This window comes from Podarcis liolepis (genome assembly GCF_965112155.1).
Source record: "Podarcis liolepis genome assembly, chromosome: 5".
Taxonomy (NCBI): domain Eukaryota; kingdom Metazoa; phylum Chordata; class Lepidosauria; order Squamata; family Lacertidae; genus Podarcis; species Podarcis liolepis.
Genome location: NC_139556.1, coordinates 47,479,845 through 47,497,545, shown reverse-complemented (window position 1 = coordinate 47,497,545; position 17,701 = coordinate 47,479,845). Strand labels below are relative to the sequence as shown.

Below are 17,701 nucleotides of genomic sequence, written 5' to 3'. Positions count from 1 at the left end.
ATGGCTTGCACAGGCAGAATAAGCATGGACTAATGCATTGCGGGGCTCGGAGAATCCATTGAACTCAACACCTCTCTTATTTGGATACAGATTTCCCTCGTGACGGAAGAGTCCAAAGGTTAATTTATACCTGCATATCCATCACCTGATGACCTTAAGCTGAGAATTGAACTTCAGATATAGATCATAAGGTGCAATTCTCTTAGAACCACACTTCACTCGTAGAAAACAGTGGGGTCGGGGAGAGAGAGAAAGCGTTCTAGTCAAGAATTCCCCCTGACAACTAGTTTTCTACATGCAGAGATTGTTTCCACGTAGAAAAGCATTCAGTTACGTGCCGAACACACCCAAAACTAACAACTGAAGCAGTACATCTTGAACACAACTTTGGCACCTGACTTGTTTGAGAGAACTAAGCCAGAGAGAAGTCAAGGAATTAGAGAAGTCAAGGAATTTGTGACAAGGCACAAGCAAAGAGCAGCGCTGGGTACAGAATCAGAAAGCTTTATTTACATAGTCAAAGTAACAAGTAAATTCCTGAGACTGAGCTGCTCTATAGTGCAATAAAGTCATTTGAGAGAGTACAAATCAGCAGTCTTTCTTAATTTTCAGGTCAAGGAACAGTCTTCAGTAATAGATTTTGAACAAACGTAACACCAACTACAGAGCTGACTTCGTATACATGTCAATATGTTTGCATCTGTGCAATTACCATGGACAGAAAGAAAGACACACGTACACACACGCACTATCAGAGTTCATGGTTTTCCAAAGGCTTTTTGGCCATCATCATCTTTTGATTCTTAAACATTAAAAACAAATGCTGGAAAACACTGCTACAACCCTAAAAAATTCATCTTGTCCTGTTCGGTAAGAACTATCTAAAAATGCACTTGAAACACAATGTTATTGGCCAAGAGGCTAGGCTACCTTGTGAAAAATTACAATCAAAACCAGAAACATGTCCTTTCTGCCTTTGTTCATTCAATCTTCATTGTGTGATCTTAAGATTTCATGAAACCCTTTTCCAAAGGGCGATGGCAATAGATACAAAGGAATCAGGTTCACCAGTGCTAATTCATTGAATAAAATCCTCTAAAAATGTTGCATCTGAAATATTGTTGTTTTTTTTAAAAAGGGAAACTCTTAACATTTATTGCTGTTGTCATGAAATATCCAAGTCCAGATTGCTCGATCTGTGTTATAAACAATCTCCCTGCTGATCTGACTTTACTACTTAACAAATAAAAGTACAGAGAACATCAGCAACAGCTTCTTGAATCCACCTGGCAGGAATATGCTGTGAGAGCTGATCCAAGTGACCTGTGTACTATTGAACAAACCCAGCAGGAGCCTGGGAATACCTAGCAGAGGCAACCAGTGACTTTCAGCTTATGTGGACAACTGGTGATCCAGTTGAGCTCTTGTTTTATGAAAAGTAACAGTCAAGAGGATGTCCCTGATCACGAGACACATACTAGATTTCAGATATTTACCTTTGTGTGTATGTGTGTCTGTACATACATACACACGCACACACATTCATAAATCCACAAAGTTTTATTTCTATTTTTAAAAAGTAAGGCTTTTAAAAACTCAGTTTCAGTACATAAATCATACAAAACCAAAACCAATACCATCCAATGAAATGCCACGTTGGCCTAACCTCAGTCAAACAGTATGTTGTGTCTATGCTGCTATGCCCATTGTAAGGCCATAATGCAGCGAAGCATCTTTACTAAGGCAAAGAGAGTTTGCTGCCATGTAAACGCTACACTGCAGCTAGAAGAGTTGGGTAGTGGTCCTTTGGGGGCACTTTCCTACTCGGTGTATTTATTTAGTTTGTTGTAGGTAGCAGCCCTTTTTTTGTTTCTTAAAGCCCTTACGAGTTTAATCCAAAATCAGAAATGCTATCCCTGTAGCACTAAAGGCAAATTGAAGTGTCATAAACCAAGATATATGCATGCTAGCCATAAAAGAACTGATAATGCTGTCTCAAGAAGTGTAATACGGTGACACAAGATGTCCTCTGTGCTGGTGAGCCCACGTTTAGATGTCACAGTGAGGAACAGTTACTTCAACTATAAGAGGGTTATGTTAAAGAAAAGTGTGCTTGGGCGATGATAACAGACTGAGATTTAGGGAGATCTCTGATCAAATCATGCTGGGGTATGTTTTGTCACACCAGGTGCATGAAACAAATTGAGAGAGAGAGAGCTGGATGCAGACTAAGTGAGTGGAACTGAGTCCCCTTTGAAATACTTTGGACTTAATTCATGATAATCTTGTCCCATTGATTTCAATGAGACATAATTTCAGCCAATTCACACAGTCCTATGCATATCTACTCAGAAGTAAGTCCCAGAGCTCAATAAGACTTACCCCAATGTAAGTATGCATACTTAGTCCAGATCCAACCCAGTGTCTACAACTATCTTGACAAGACAGTTGGTGCAGTGCTGCATTACAATGATTCAGGGCTACATACCTTGGCTTTATCCGATGGAATTGATCTGTTAGCACAGAACTTTCTCCCCCCTTATTCAAATCTGCTCCAGAGGGTTGGGGGGGAAACCCCAATTTTGAGGCTTCACAGGAGGAGGAGAGTCAGGGGTAGCTTTACTTTGTAGGAAGTGGAACAACTTTCTTGGATACAACCCAGTGAGTTTGAAAAGAGAAAAGTAACTGGGAAAAGGCAGACAAAGAGCACTTTCTTTGCAGGATGAGATTCAGAAGGGCCAATGAAGACAATATGGCTCTTACACCATGCATAAAACGGTCAACAGCCCTATGTGCCACAGAATCTCTGTGCTGTCTTAAACAATCGACTGCTCCAACATGACTGTACCATATTGGACTCATGGATTCTTCTAGTACCTTGGAACAGATCTCATTTGAACACGTCCAGATAGCCCATCAATTCTACTACCATTCAAAGCATGCGACTTTGACTGAATACTTTTTGCTTCTGTCCTTTTGACGTGATTATACAAACACTTGTTTTTAAACTGTGTACATGGTGTTCATTCCTGCACATCCAGTATGCTTTCAGATTGTCCCTGTATACTCTATTAGACAATGCTGTGATTGTGGTAGTTACTGAGGACTGATTCACATGAGCTGGTTAGCTTGTCTGGATGCTTTTGCCCATGGTGACCTGAGCATTTAACCACTAAACTCAGACTACTGGCATTCATAGGCTTAGATGAATGAGATTTCATTTTTCTGTTCAACATGAACCCAGCAGTGATTTTGCTTTATTGTTGAAATGCTTAGGTGCTCATTTTACTATGGGCAAAAACGTAATACAGAACATGTCCACCTGAACTGTTAGATGGGTAGAAGAGATCAGCCCTCACTATCAACTGCAAGCAACCCATAATGGTAAATGGCAGGGGCTCAATGTGTCACACATCTCACCAATTTCAAACCAATACTGTGATACTCCAACTCATCTGCTGCTCATCGCAGCACAACACCCTACCCTATTCCCTCTCTACTATGCTGGGGTAGCTCCAAAGATGGGCATTTGCTTTCTCATGGAGGGCAGCAATACCCATATGGTCAAACTAAAAAGCTTTCCGCTCCTGAGGCAGAGAAAGCTTGGGTGTGCCTTAATATCGTTTTGTAGCAAAGAGAAATTTAGAAGGTAAAGAATCCCCTTTCAGTGTGTGGTGAGTCTATGGGAAAATCCCCCTTCAACATGTCCAACAAGCCTTCTTCTGATCAGGAGGTGGCAGTCTCAGCAATCCACAACAGTGAAATGGATGAAGTTTTGAACTAGAGAGTTCAAGGTGTGAACTTCCCCAGTCCAAAATTCCCAAGCATCCTACAAGCCAAACCCAAATCTCTGCCAGGTTCCGTCTGAGCTCACCAGCACCAGCCTTCCTTCCACCACAGCCTCCTCTTGACTTCTACTGCAGAAATAGGCAACGACAAGAAGGGTGGCTGTATTCATTAGGCAACAACAGCACTGTGGAGATTGGAAACTATAAGAAGCTGGGGAGCTGCCATTTCTAGGCACCTTGGCCACCCAGGATACACCTGAGTATGCTCACAGAAACACCCTGGCTGCTACAAGTCCTGGGAACTGCTGTTTCCCAGTCTTTAATTCCCTGGGCCCAACATGTTCCTGCCATGTAATTAAGGCAACAGCCACCACAAGGAGGAGGGGGCAGAGAAAATAGGCGACAAGAAGGTTTGCAAAGGGAAATGGAAGAAGGGAGCCTGGTTCCAAGCTTTATCACACCCCTGATGGCATTACTAAGAGGACACTGAGATATTAACGGGCCTGAGTGTAAAAATTCAGGCTTGAATGTGAGCCAAATTTAGATCATTTTGGAAAGTCCATTCCAAACGAAACCTGGGGAGATCTGCTTGTCACTGTGCTGAGCACCTGTTCTGTCAATTGCTGAAACCAGCAGTGCATGTTAACTTGGCATGCACACAACAAACTGAGAGCTTGGGAACCCCAGGGCTCATAGGTATGTTCACCAGGTTCTTGAATGGCATCAAACTGTATAATACAGGACGTTCAGAATTAAAGCAATCCTCTCCCTACTTTACTATCATTAGTTTATTATCTTTTTTTTGGCTTGCACATTATGTGAGCATCTGATAGGGAGGAAATAGCAGAAATCAACATAGCAACAACAAAAAATTGTGCGGTTTGACTGGACATTTGTAAATCTAAAGCTTGGATGGAATCTACTGTGATGTTGGATGCTATAAACATCTGCACCACTGCAGAGAAAAGTGCAGTAAAAAAAAAAAGTAGGGTGTCATCGTCATGAAAAATGTCACCTCTATTGTCCCCTCCCCTCTGCCTGCTATAGGTAAACAAAACATTGGTTTCATGTAGATAACTGAACAGCTTATTTAACTGAGTTATGCTTGCTAAAGTGTAAAGCTTATTGTTTACCACTATCAATGAGAGAGGTGGAAGGTAACTCTGGAGTGCTGCTAGCTGAACATCAGCATCTCAAACTGTGTTTTGTATCAGCATTGTCATCGCTAAAGACAGGTCCTATGTAACTCACATAGCTAAAATAAACCCAAGACACACCATTTATATATTGCTTGTATGTCTAAGAAATATGTCAGGGAAACTTCCCTATATCTGTTTACTAAAGTCCTGTGATTGATTCCAGATTGAATCTGGCCACTCATACGATCTAGAACTCTTCACTTATCTGGCTTATTTGACATCATTTACATGATCAATTTTATGATCACTGCTGACCTTGCTGAAATATCAGAATGGCTCAGTTCACATGTACAGTCATACCTCGGGTTACTGACGCTTCAGATTGTGTGATTTCGGGTTGCACACCACGCCGAACCCAGAAGTAACGGAACGGGTTACTTCCGGGTTTTGGCACATGCACAGAAGCGCCGAATCACGACGCACATGTGCGCAGAAGCGGCACTGCAGGTTGTGAATGTGACTCCCGCACGGATCATGTTTGCAACCCGAGCATCCACTGTATTACCAAGCCTCAGGCTTGCACACCCACCTCTTCTCCCCTGCTCTGATTCCATTCCCCTTTTTATGGACAAAAGCATAATGCGCCATTATATTCAAACCTGCAAACCATGATTCTGTGACCATATCGCAGCTGCAAACTACAGTTTGATCATTATTGGTCTAGTTTGGAGGGCAGATGCAACCATAGTCTAGTGGTTTGGATGTAATAGTAAACTGGTTTTGCTGCAAAAGAGGCAATGCAGAATGGCATGATGGAGGGGAGCGTGAAGGCCAGGGCTTGCTTACATTATGCCAACCCATGGTTTAGCTTGACAGCTGAACCTATAATTCTGCTACTGCAGACATATCCAGTGTATGTTGTAAAAGGAAAACTAGACCAAGAGAAAACTCAACAATGTTATGTACACACCCTATTATTGCTATTTTGCCTTTTTTTTAGTCCTAGGAGATGAAAACAATTCCAAAGTGATGCTGTACATGCAAAACAAGTTGTTACCTTCCATTCTTTCTGCTGATGAATGTGGCATGCCAATAATGTCAGTTCTGTTGGTGGTGACAAGCTGTACAAAATGCAGTTAAGAGACTATATGTTATCCACTCCAGAAAATAATAATCAAAGAATTTATAATCATTTTAAGATGCCAAGCCCTAATCTCAGCAACCTCCATTACTCACTAACTCTTCTGATCCTTGTGCATTTATACCATAGAACCAAAACACCAGTTTAGCCTTATGGATATAGCACTGCCAATTTAGCTTTGGCATTTATTTAAATTTCTGGATGCACAAATGTTTTGTATGTTCCTCTCCTCAAGACAATGGCCTGAAATCCAGCTGCAGTTGCAAGGCACAATGGAGAAGGGCCCAAATGAGGTTATGCATCCAGTCGGTCCAACATGGACCAAATGAGCACTGATGAGAATGTGTGTCCAAATGCTCATATATACCTGCCTTGGCTGGAAACCTGTTTATGGCTATGGATCTTGCTGTACTGGATCAGGGCAAACTGTGTGTGCTCTCTTTGAATGGCGTTCTTGATGACTACGGAATAAAAAATGGAGCAAGCAGACTGTAAAAGGCTACTGTGATTCTACGGCAAGGACTGGAAAGTCAAGATTGTGAGACCTTGTAGAATCTTATCAGATATGCAACCTGAAAGATAATCCAACAGAAAATGAATTCAGAGAACAATGCTAATCTCCACCTTGCCCATTCCCTTTAATAAGGATATCTGAGGTGCAGTTTACAATGAATATTGTCCAACAGCAAAAATAAAAAAAATGAATATTCTACTCTTTTCCAAAAGCCAAAGTGGATCAGGATTCCCATGAACCAGGATGAACCAGCTGCCTGTCTAGATATTGACATTGCCTATTTGTGAATGAAGCCAAGCAACAGACTTTCTGGTCTTTCCTTACTTTTTGTTTAAGCCCTGTTCCAGACACTTAAAAAAAACATTTTAGTTGCTATTATTCTAACATTCCACAATTTCAAGTTTTGATTCATCCACAAAGCTTTTTGTTTTTTAATGTGCTGATATAATTTGGAGGTTTCCTCTAAAGTATGTTTGCAAAACCCCACGGGCTACAGTAGTTCTAAAAGAGTTTCAAGGTTTAACAAGATACCTGATGAAATTTTGGCAAAGCTTCTTGTCCTCTCCCACCCATCAGTGGGGAAGAAAAATGTGGACTTCCTTTCCTGCCTGCATTGACAACCTGTGTGATCTTACCACTCCTAAAAGGTTGGATGCAGACAGATCATCCCACTTTGTCTTCTCAGTTGTTTTCTATCTGCTCAATATCTAATTCGCCATCCAACTGAAAGATGTTATCCCCGCCTGTCCCACTGTTCCTCCATAAGGAGTTGTCCTCTTCTTTCCTACTGCTCTCGTCTTCTGTGGCACAAAACTCTGATTCCTCGTAGGAGAAATCTTCTTTGCTAGGTTTACATTCTTCTGCGTTTGAGTGTGGCTCTGGCACAGGGGTGCAGGCTGGTGTCCTGCCTGGCATGACATCCAAGGTGCAAAGGGATGCTGTTGTCCATGACTTGGTGCCGCCGATGCCAGGTGAGAACTGATTCTGGTGAGAGCAATCATCCGCTGTGATGCTAAGGCAGCTAAGGCTGTTAAAAGTCTGACAATTCTGAAAAAGAGGGGGGGAACAAAACAACACTGCAATTAGGAAACAAGGAAGCTGGCTCATACGGAGTATCTCTCTGTCATTCATTAAGATTACATGTTTGCTAGGCTTCAGTGAAGATGCAGTGCAGTGCATATTTTTATTGGGTTAGATTCTGTGGGTTGTAACCGACACTGTCTGTGTGGACTTCCACTCATACAGTGGGACTTTCTCTTCCTCTCTGCTCCCTGTGTGTCCTCAAAATCTACTCCAGAAGGGTCCTTCATCCTTCTGGGGCAGATTTTGATGGTGTGCAAGTGCTTAGTAGAGCAACAGAACTGGCTACAATCCTGTATATTTTTATTGGGTTAGATTCAGAGTTAAGCACACACAATGGGATGGACAGAAGATGGCTTTCCCATCCCCTATGGCATCCCCTCCCTGTGCTCCAGTGAAATTCAGGGGACCCTGCTGAACAAGTGGGGGGTTGGGGGGGCTGAGACTGCCAAATTTTCAAGGTTCTTCTCAGTCCTCTGTACCCCACAGCATACTGAAATTTACAGGGCACCCCAGATCTCGTAGAGCATTTTTCAGGGACTGCGAGACTATCAGGAGGAAGAAGTCACCTTTCATCAACCCCATTGTCAAACCCCTTCATCTTCACAGGTGCTCAGGCAGCAAACAGGATTCTTTCCTACCCCATCTTATCCTTGAGGCAATTCTGTAAAGTAGGCTAAGCTGACCTTGAGTGGTCCAAGATAGTGACTAGCCTAAGTTCACCCAGTGACTTTCACCACCAAGAGGGTTTTGTGAACCTGGCAGGTCTTGCTCCTAGTCTGACACTTTAACCACCACAACAGCCTAGCTCCATCAACTTGCTTGGGCAGGTTTCACCACAATATCATCATGAATTGGAGATGCTAATCCAGGCATAGGCAAACTCTGCCCTCCAGATGTTTGGGACTACAGCTCCCATCATCCCTGACCACTGTTAGCTAGAGATCTGGGGTGTTGTAGTTCCAAAACATCTGGAGGGCCGAGTTTGCCTATGCCTGTGCTAATCTTTACAAGCATCCCCAACCTTTGGCCCTCCAGATGTTTTGGACTACAATTCCCATCATCCCTGACCACTGGTCCTGTTAGCTAGGGATCATGGGAGATGTGGGCCAAAACACCCGGTGGGTCACAGGTTGGGGGTGCCTGCTTTACAATCTCCAAGTTGCCTGGAAAATGTCACCAGTTATTTTTAACCACTATACAGAATTACACCTGGAAGAAGAAAAATTGTTTTTCCAAAGGAAATCTCAGGAAAACGATTCAACAGTAAACCTCGCTTGGTCAGCCCCTTTGGGATGGCACATGTGTCCTTTTCCCAAAGGCACACTAGTAGAGATTAGTTATTCTTAGCAAAGTTCATGCAGATGCTGGAGAACTGAAGGAAATGAAAAGCTACTATTGTTTCCCTTTTCACCGGTTCCTGCATTTCTTCTAACATCCCCCCATGTGAGTCTGTGACCATTTTATTCAGGACGAAGGAGTCACCAAATACAAGAAGTTCCTGTGGACTCCACATGCCAGTTTTCAGTACGTACATGCAGCTCTTTGGAAATGTGGCTCAAGCAGAGATACTCCTGCACTGGGATCTGCCAGTGCAACCTCCGTATTATACTATAAAATGACTATATCTATGCATGCCTGTGAGAATTCATGAAAGAAGCTCTAGCAGACAGAAAAAATATTTGGTATGGCGTGAAAAGCTGCAGAAACCGCATTGCTCTTTTTACTCTGTTGGCTGGGAAGCCTCTGAATGGCATGGATGTGTCGCAAGTGGGGAACCTGCACACACTATACTTGCAAGGGGCCAAACACACCAAACGAGAACACCTGAAACCCCACTATATGCCTTACATTTCTAGGAGGCAAAGCCTGAATCCAATCCCAAGTGGGTGATTGTAAAGAAGGTGGTCACAGATCTCTCTCTGAATTCGAGCCACCATCACTCTACTTCCAAGAAAGAAGGCTCAGCTGCTTTGGAATCACTTGACATTTTACAAACGAAGGAGTGCTTGTAAGCTTCATTGCCCACCTTTCGAATTCCAAAAGCAAGTTTTCACAGGCACCAAGCCCTTTGTTTTCTGGAGTGCTGAGGAAAAGATGGCCCCATGACAATTCATTAGTCAGACGGGCATTATGATGTTGCTGCAGATGTCTGCCTTTTAAGAGGAACAGAAGCCTCTGCTAATCTTGATGCCACAGAGTTTGGCAGAATTCTCTGGTCTCTAGTTACCTGGTAACCACTGAGGAGCATTCAGTTTGCAAACAGTGCTGCAAATGAAGTGGCTGAGTTCTCTGAATTCCACCTTTCAGTCCTCTGCGCTTGGAGGCAACTGTGTCAATACCGCTGTTCCCCGCGCTCTGGGATTAAAGGTGTACACCACCTTTGCTTCAAAGGGATCTTTTCAGCCTTTCACAGTTGCAGAACAAATGCCCTGTTTGTCTGGCTCTACATTGTAGAACCACTCCAAAGGCTTGCAAGGCAGCCTCGCTTTGTCTTCTCTTAAAATGAATAGAAGTCTTATTACACAAGAAACATGCACCTTTCCAAAACATACATCTTCCCCGAGGCCAGGCCAAAACTAACAACTGAGTCAGATTACGGCTGTTCTTCCACGATACACCACTACAGATAGGCACCGTGGCGAGAGGCCAGAGGGAGCTCAGTTCTGCTTCTTCAGGTGAAAATTGCTTGGACCTGCCTTACACCGCAGTCAGTAGGAACATCTAGAGTGGGTGGGCAACTAATATATCATAGGGGCCCAGGTTGGTGCATCAAAACTCACGATGGTAAAAGGAAAATATTCAATTGAGAGTTTGTTTTTTGTTTGTTTTTGTACCAATTTGCAGAGCTCAAGGAGGATGGCATCGTACATGCCTGGTCCTGGGGCTGCTAAGCTCAGGGCTAGACCTGAGACGCAAGTTACAACAGCTTGTGGGTTTGATTGTAATTGCTGCATATCAACAGACGGCAAGGGAGGCTTTGCTTCTTTTGAGATGGCACCAAGGAGGCTTGAAGCTTCAGGAAGAGACTACCCTGAGAAACATCCCTGAGAGGATAGGTACCAGGTCAGGTGCAGTGATAGACAGTGGTTCCCATTGTAAACGATCCTTTGAAGGGCACGCAATACAGTGCTGAAGGAGGCCGTGCAGAAAGCTGATCTAGCAGCTGCTTTGCTCAGATAACCCCTTTCTAAAAAGAAACCACATTGCTGGATAAGTGCTCCTGGATAAAGCTCGGCGGGTGAGCTCCCCCTCTTGGCTTATTCTCCTTCGGCTATCGCTGTAAGCTTTAAAGAGCTGGTTGTGAAAATCCAACAGCAGCACAGCTCAACCTGGGCTGTTGTTTCCATCCACTCCTAACACTGCAGCAGTGTGTGGTGTGTGATATCAAACAAAAACATTCACAAAATGGCATTGTGCCATGGTAGTATCTTCAACTACGTATGTATCAAATATCAGATTTCTGACAGGCCTTATCTATTTGGGGGTGACATCTGAGACCCCCTTTTAACAGGGGTGTGCACAAATGTCCACTTTTCAGATATTTCCAGAGATGTTTTCTTTAGGAAAGAAGGTTTGTCTCTCGACGCCTCATAGGCTCTGTTTGATTGACAGCTGCACTAGCATACAGCCATATGGGCTGGGATCTAAAGAGCTATTCTCAGTGAGTCAAAGCAAATTGCATCCTTTTCTTGACCAGGCTGCATCACAACCAGTTTTTAAAACTCCCCTAAAGTCCACAGAAACTGAAAGGTTTCTCATCCTTCTTCAGAAACCATAATTTAATCATTCTTTATATATATTTTTAGAGAACAGGTTTCCAGCTCTCATTATTTCACAGAATATGCATAAAAGTCAAGAAATGAGAGGGAAGGGTCTAGTGGGTTTTGCAGCAATGATGGTGCAACTATTCCTCACTGGTCTTTCTCATGGTGCAATATGCCTATTTTCTTTACTCCAGAACCTCTGTATAGTCATTCATTGCCTTTGCTGGATCTGCCACTAATTAGCAGAATACAGGCTTTCTGGACTCAGAATCTGGGGGCTTTAGGGCAGAATTCCATACCCCTTGAACTTTAGGCAGAGATCCCTCTGCATTTGGTGCTTCACTTTTTGTAATTTGCTGCACAGTACCTCTGAATACCAAGGCAGCTGGTTGCACTTTTCACAAGCACTATTTTGGAATCCTCCTAATAATTATTTCACTGGGATTGTTTCAAATTGATTAGCTAGACGGCTCCAGCTTTTGCACAACGTAACTGAAGGGTTCACCCTTAAATAACATCATGGGAGAAAACACCCAGGCAGCTGGCAGTTGAAACAGGTGGGAGATCAAAGCTGGCAGCATTTTTTACAGCAAGGGTAGAGACCAACATGGCACAGATAAAAGGAAGGGCGGGGGCAAACTGTGAAGACAAGTCACTTGTGCTTAATGTGCTGCAATGCAAAAAAGACAGCGATAACTCCAGGCCTGTTATCTGACGGTTAGCAACGCTGTTTAGTAGCTAGCACTCTAACATATTCATATTTGTATTGGCATTGGTCCATATCCACAAACTTACACTACAGCTCCTGACCAGTATGATACCAGTTCTTCTACTTGGGTTTCAAAGAGAGGGGGGAGATTTAAAAAACAGAAACACCCCCCCCCCCAATATTTGAATGCAAAACCACACAGGTCATAAACTAATATCTCTAATGTTGACCTTTCAAACGTTCTGAATGAGAACCACCCTGCCTTGTGAAAGCAGTTTGCTTGCTTTGCTGGTTCACTGTTGTGCAATGAGTCAGTCCCTGGTTTAATGCCATACAACTGCACCTGTTATCATATTTCTGCTGTTAGAGGGCATGCTTTTTTTGTTTTTTTAATTGCAAGTGTTCCCACCTCATGCATAACGATGCCTTAGAGAATACGGCTTTGTTTTCCCCTTCCCCATGTGCCAATCTAACTGTTGTAGAAAGCAATATGTGGGTGTAGCTATTTATTCTTGCTAGTGTGGCACACTCTGGGTTTAATGCAAATAAGAGAGGGAGATTTGGAGAGACATCGAGGGCTGGAAAACAGCATTACCTGGAAGTGTCATAGATGGCATTAAGTATATCCAGTGGAGCTCATAAAAACAGAGCTCCCTGAAAAGCACAAGGTATATATAGTTTGACTCTCCCCACCTCCCCATTCCCCCCTCCCCCACAAAAAACCAAACCCAACAAGACTGAGAAATCATCTCCAGTACCTAGATCAGGGGTTGCCAATCTTTGGGGCCAACTTGAATTTTTTTTAGAAAGTGCAGAGGGTGTGTGGCATAACACAAAATGGCTGCCACAAGGATGTGGCAGAACACAAAGAGGCTTCCATGGGGTCATGTCATGCCACAAAATGGATGCTGTAGGTTGTGGTGTAACACAAAATGGCTGCCACGGGAGCCTGGCATAACACAAATTTGCTGCCTTATCTAAAAGAGCAGAAGAAAGAAAACAGGACCACAAAATGGTGCATACATACCCACCCAACAGCTGCCCTATCAGTTGGGGGAACCGGTACTTACATCAGCAAACATCACAATGAGTAGCATTTTTAAAATGGAGAGAGAGAAATTTCAGGGCAAAGCCATTGACTGTACAAAGTAGTCCTTAGGGTCAAAGTACATATTGTGGCAGACACCATGTTCTTCATGGTAATGTGTAGCTTTACTTGTCCTGTAATTTGACATCATGTTGTTCTCCCGAATTGTTCTTCCCTTTCCTACATCGTTTTCTCACTGCCCTTCCACATCACTGGCTGTGACTAGTGGGAAGCATGGCAGGGCACAACATGACAGCCTATTTTGTGGAGCAATGGGAAATATGTATTATTTGGTTGGGATGGGTTAGAAAGAGAGAAGAAAGTCATGTGAGGATGCCCAGTATCTGCCATTAGGTAGAAATCAACCCTTGATTTAAGACATATGAAGATAAGTCTTTTGGAGCAAAAGAAAAAAAGGGGGGGTGTTAAAACAGCATCAATCATAATTAATCTCTATACATAGAGATGTGAATTCCATTGGATTGTTTGCATTGCAAGGCATTCCTTGCATTCCCCTGTTGCTTTCATTCTCAGCTGACCACTTGTGAATAAGCACTACATGTTGACCCTGAGAAAAGTGTTTGGTTTTTATCTTCACACACAGGACTAATATTCTGCAAACATGCCTCGACATGCCAATGGAAGCCTTATCTTGGCACCTCCTTGATGTCAGTAGTTTGAAAAGGCTGGGAATGTTGTTTTAACAGGGTTTTTTAAAAAAGTTTATGTACAGTAGCTTTGTCACAGTATCTACATTTATTTTTCTTAAGAATCCTGCTATCAGGAATTTGAATGGCACTTATTAACCAGCAGGACTCTCGCATTGGTAGACTTGTAATTTGGGGCTGCATTAAAACCAGTGATACCAAAGCAAACAACAACTAATATCCATGTATCTTTTCAGTTTTTGAAGAATGACAACTTCCCGGATGTGCAATTGTACAGCCTTCCTGGTACCACTGAACTTAAAAATAATAAGAAGAAAAAAGTTATGCTTCTTACTGTTTTGCTCAATCTTTCCTGGCCTATCTTAATCACACCCTACCTATTTATTCACTTCTACCAGACTCTGCCATATCCCACCCTGCTGCAAATTATTTGGCAACCATTAACTGCCACCTGCTTGTTTTAGGGACCCTCTAGACATCCCTTTTATTGTGCATTCATTATGATTTGTGCTCCTTGTGCTATCAGGACAGCCATATGTGATCCTTCTTTCACTACTGCTGGCACCTGCAAAAGTTTTGGGGTGGTCACCCTGCTTCCCTTCTAATCAGTCTGTATCGCAGATCTTCCTGCTGGAATATCACAACTTTTTATACTGCAAATGATATGGATTATTTTTATTCTACTTTTGTTATGCTAAGAGCCCTTCCGGACAGTAATAATGTGGTAGCATTGCAAAACAAACTAAAGCACAATAAATCCACCATTGGTGCACTATTACTGTGTCAAGAACACGCAGTGGCGTAGCGTGGGTTGTCAGCACCCGGGGCAAGGCAAGTAATTTGCGCCTCCTAACCCGTGGATTTGCGCCCCCTAACCCGTGGATTTGCGCACCCTAACCCTAACCCCCAGATGTTGCGCCCGGTGCAACCGGCCCCCCCCTGTACCCCCCACGCTACGCCACTGAGAACACGTTGCAGAATATGCCTGTTTTAAAACACCAATCAAAAGGGCAACTAATTCATTTCACATTTGATTTACATATTGATGAAGCAGTCACACTGAACCATCGGAAAGTGGGCATTTGCCAGCATTCAGACATAGAGTGGGTTAATTAAAATTAAAAATGAGAATCTACAATATATAATAAACATTTCTAGGTTTTTTTTTTAAAAAAAAACAACCTACCGGTATTTTCCAGTTACTTGGTTTTTACATCTAAGCATGTATATGGGAAGCAGTATGATAGCGTGTCATAGATTACAAGTCAACGTTTTAAAATATTTGGTTTTTACAAGACTAGCAGAGCGATCCTATATGGAATTGGGGGTGAAAGGAGCAGCAGATTCACCACCACATCCCAAATCTTGCTGACTAACACTGAGCAGGGCAAGGGGAGATGTTTCCCCCTCCTAAATTTTTACTGCACCAGCTCCAGGCTAGCATACCTGATGAGCTGAGGATCAAGTCTTGCGTTGGTGGATTTGCATCCAGTATTAGTGATCACTTTCTGCACTCTTTTGAATGCCACATTGAGTCCAGTAACATAACTGGCAACAGCTGCTGGGCAGAGGCCTTTCCCCACCCTCATACCTCAGGTCCTTTTAACCAGATATGCTGAGGACCAAATTTTCAGCCAAGAGGGGGAAAACTCACTATTCACGAAGAATATAGCGTCCTGATTAGGCCTATAATGTCCAGTGCAAATAGGGAACATGAAAAACCTCCCACTGCTACTAGGATATTGTGGCAGCTTTCCTGTTGAGGGTGTAATGCTATAAGCTGTCAACAATACCTGTCTTACCTACCAAACTGTCATCACCTGCCATTTAGCACACTGTGCTACAATTGTTTCTTCACAACGCTGAAAATTACTGTCTGCGAGAAGGAAAACAGTGAAGTGACTTTGAGCTGCAGAAATGCAAAGTAGTTTGCTTGCCCCTTTAAGACTTGGTTTGTTCATTCCACTAGGATGACGTGCCCACATCTCCATTTGCATGAACAGTGTAATTCTGAGCGGAGACCTGACAGAAGTTACTCAGAGCAACTTCTGTGAACTGCAGTGATAAAAACAATGCATCTAAGACGGGTCCATACAGAGGACTTCACCATTATCTTCCCTTAAAGCATTAGCCAGGAGAAGGAAACTACGATGGAACATGGTAGCCCAGAGAATGTATGACCTTTAAAGATCTGAGCTCAATTTATGCATTTGCTGCATGTCACCTTCTGCCAAGTTACACTTTCCCACCCCTAAACCAGGAATTTGAATGAAAATGAATAAGGTAAATGTTTTCAAAGCACCTGATACATTTAAAAGTGATTTTTTGTGTTAAGAACTTTAAACACTCAGGGCAAAACAAGGATGCTATGGTTTTATGAGTAATTCAGTCATTGCAGATTATTTACGGAGAATCTGTGTTAAATGAAAACTGGCATAAATGGTGTCCAGTGTTGTTTTGCAGAGATCATGCACAATGAAGACATCTGCTGATTTCATGCAAGGCAAGGCAGTGTATGTGTGAGTTAAAAACAGTGCTTTTATTAGCTGCCTTCAAACGTTACCTGATTGGAGATGTAGTGTTTACGAGCACCAAAATATTCTATTCAGAATCTGGACAGTTAATCAGCTAAAAGCAACTCGTTGTCAACATGTTGTTGCTGAGCCCAAAGAACAATGCTCCATTGTTCCAGCTCATGTGCATTTACAACTCTTGTAACAGTTATAAAGCCTCTAACAAGAGAAAAGGAAAGCAGGTTGGCCTGTGTCATTTTCACCTTTTAGCCACTGCAATAAAGCAATTTGCCAGTAAAAGAGCAGCTTGATATCAAACCTTAATGGCACTCCATGAAACCCAACCACTGAAATGAAATACAATGGTGCATTGACTCCCTATGCTTAATGTCAGTGTAGAAATCTAATAGTCCTAACTGCTGGCTGCCTTGGATCTCTAATTTGCACCATGACTGTGAGCTTTGGAGCCCAGCTCCAAAAGATGCTGAAAGATGTGGCTGTCTTATTTCTCCCGGCAGTAATTAGCCAGCCTTGCCAGTATATACTCAAGTAGTGAGGGGAAAGCCAAAGAACTCCAAGACAAGACCAACAGTCACACTGGAGGGGAAAGGAGGCAGATATTATACTGGCATTTCTTTTCCCTGGCTTCAACTTCCAAGTGATGAATGAAGTGTCAGGAAAATATATGACAGAAATGCTCAAGGAAAAAAAATATACACAGAGGGTAGTTATAAAATATGTGAAATACAAACAGAATGCTATATGTCTGGCAGGGAGTCTGAACTGGGTTATATGCTAAGGAAACAAGATCCTGCCAATATTGCCATGTCAATGAGTTCTCACCTGTACAATTCCCCCCCCTTCCCCCTGCATAATACTTTGTGCTCCTTTACATTTTATTTCAACAAACTACTGCTCTATACATTGACCTGCTTTTGTGGATCAGAAGGAAGCCGGAGGAGTATTTTCTTCCTGCCATCTGCTCCCCTACCCCACCATTGAGGCTCAACATCATGCCATCCATCAGATACATGAGTCCAGCAGCTAGTGGCCATGTATGTATACATATCACCACATACTTCCTTCGTTGCGAAGCAGGAGATGCCAAGGTTAAGCCCAAGGATTTGAAAGACATAAGGTTTTAGTTGCAACTTGATAGTCATTTTCAGGGATGAGTGCAATGCCTGTAGTCATTTAAACATAATTCATGTTAACTGAAATTGTGGGTATTGTGGTTTACAGACTTGAACCTAATTGGAATTGCAATTTGACCCTCCTTTTTCCTGCTTTAGAGA

At 42.8% G+C, this 17,701-nt stretch overlaps 1 protein-coding gene and 1 long non-coding RNA gene across 16 annotated transcripts in view; one reads left to right on the top strand and one right to left on the bottom strand.

The window, feature by feature from the left end:
- Positions 1 to 488: 488 nt before the first annotated feature.
- FAM53B (family with sequence similarity 53 member B) overlaps positions 489 to 17,701 on the bottom strand; it is a 122,996-nt gene continuing 105,783 nt past the window's right edge. For 10 of the 15 annotated variants that reach the window (XM_083506196.1, XM_083506192.1, XM_083506197.1 and 7 more), the window contains one exon: positions 489 to 7,629. In XM_083506196.1, the coding sequence (XP_083362322.1) occupies positions 7,264 to 7,629 (366 nt within the window). In that variant the 3' untranslated portion in view covers positions 489 to 7,263. The remainder of the gene's footprint in view (positions 7,630 to 17,701) is intronic. The other 5 variants (XR_014526891.1, XR_014526892.1, XR_014526893.1 and 2 more) reach the window with 1 other exon arrangement.
- Positions 12,903 to 14,668, top strand: LOC310708218. The gene is made up of 2 exons (XR_014526921.1): positions 12,903 to 13,200; positions 14,130 to 14,668. It is a non-coding gene; the product is annotated as an uncharacterized lncRNA (long non-coding RNA).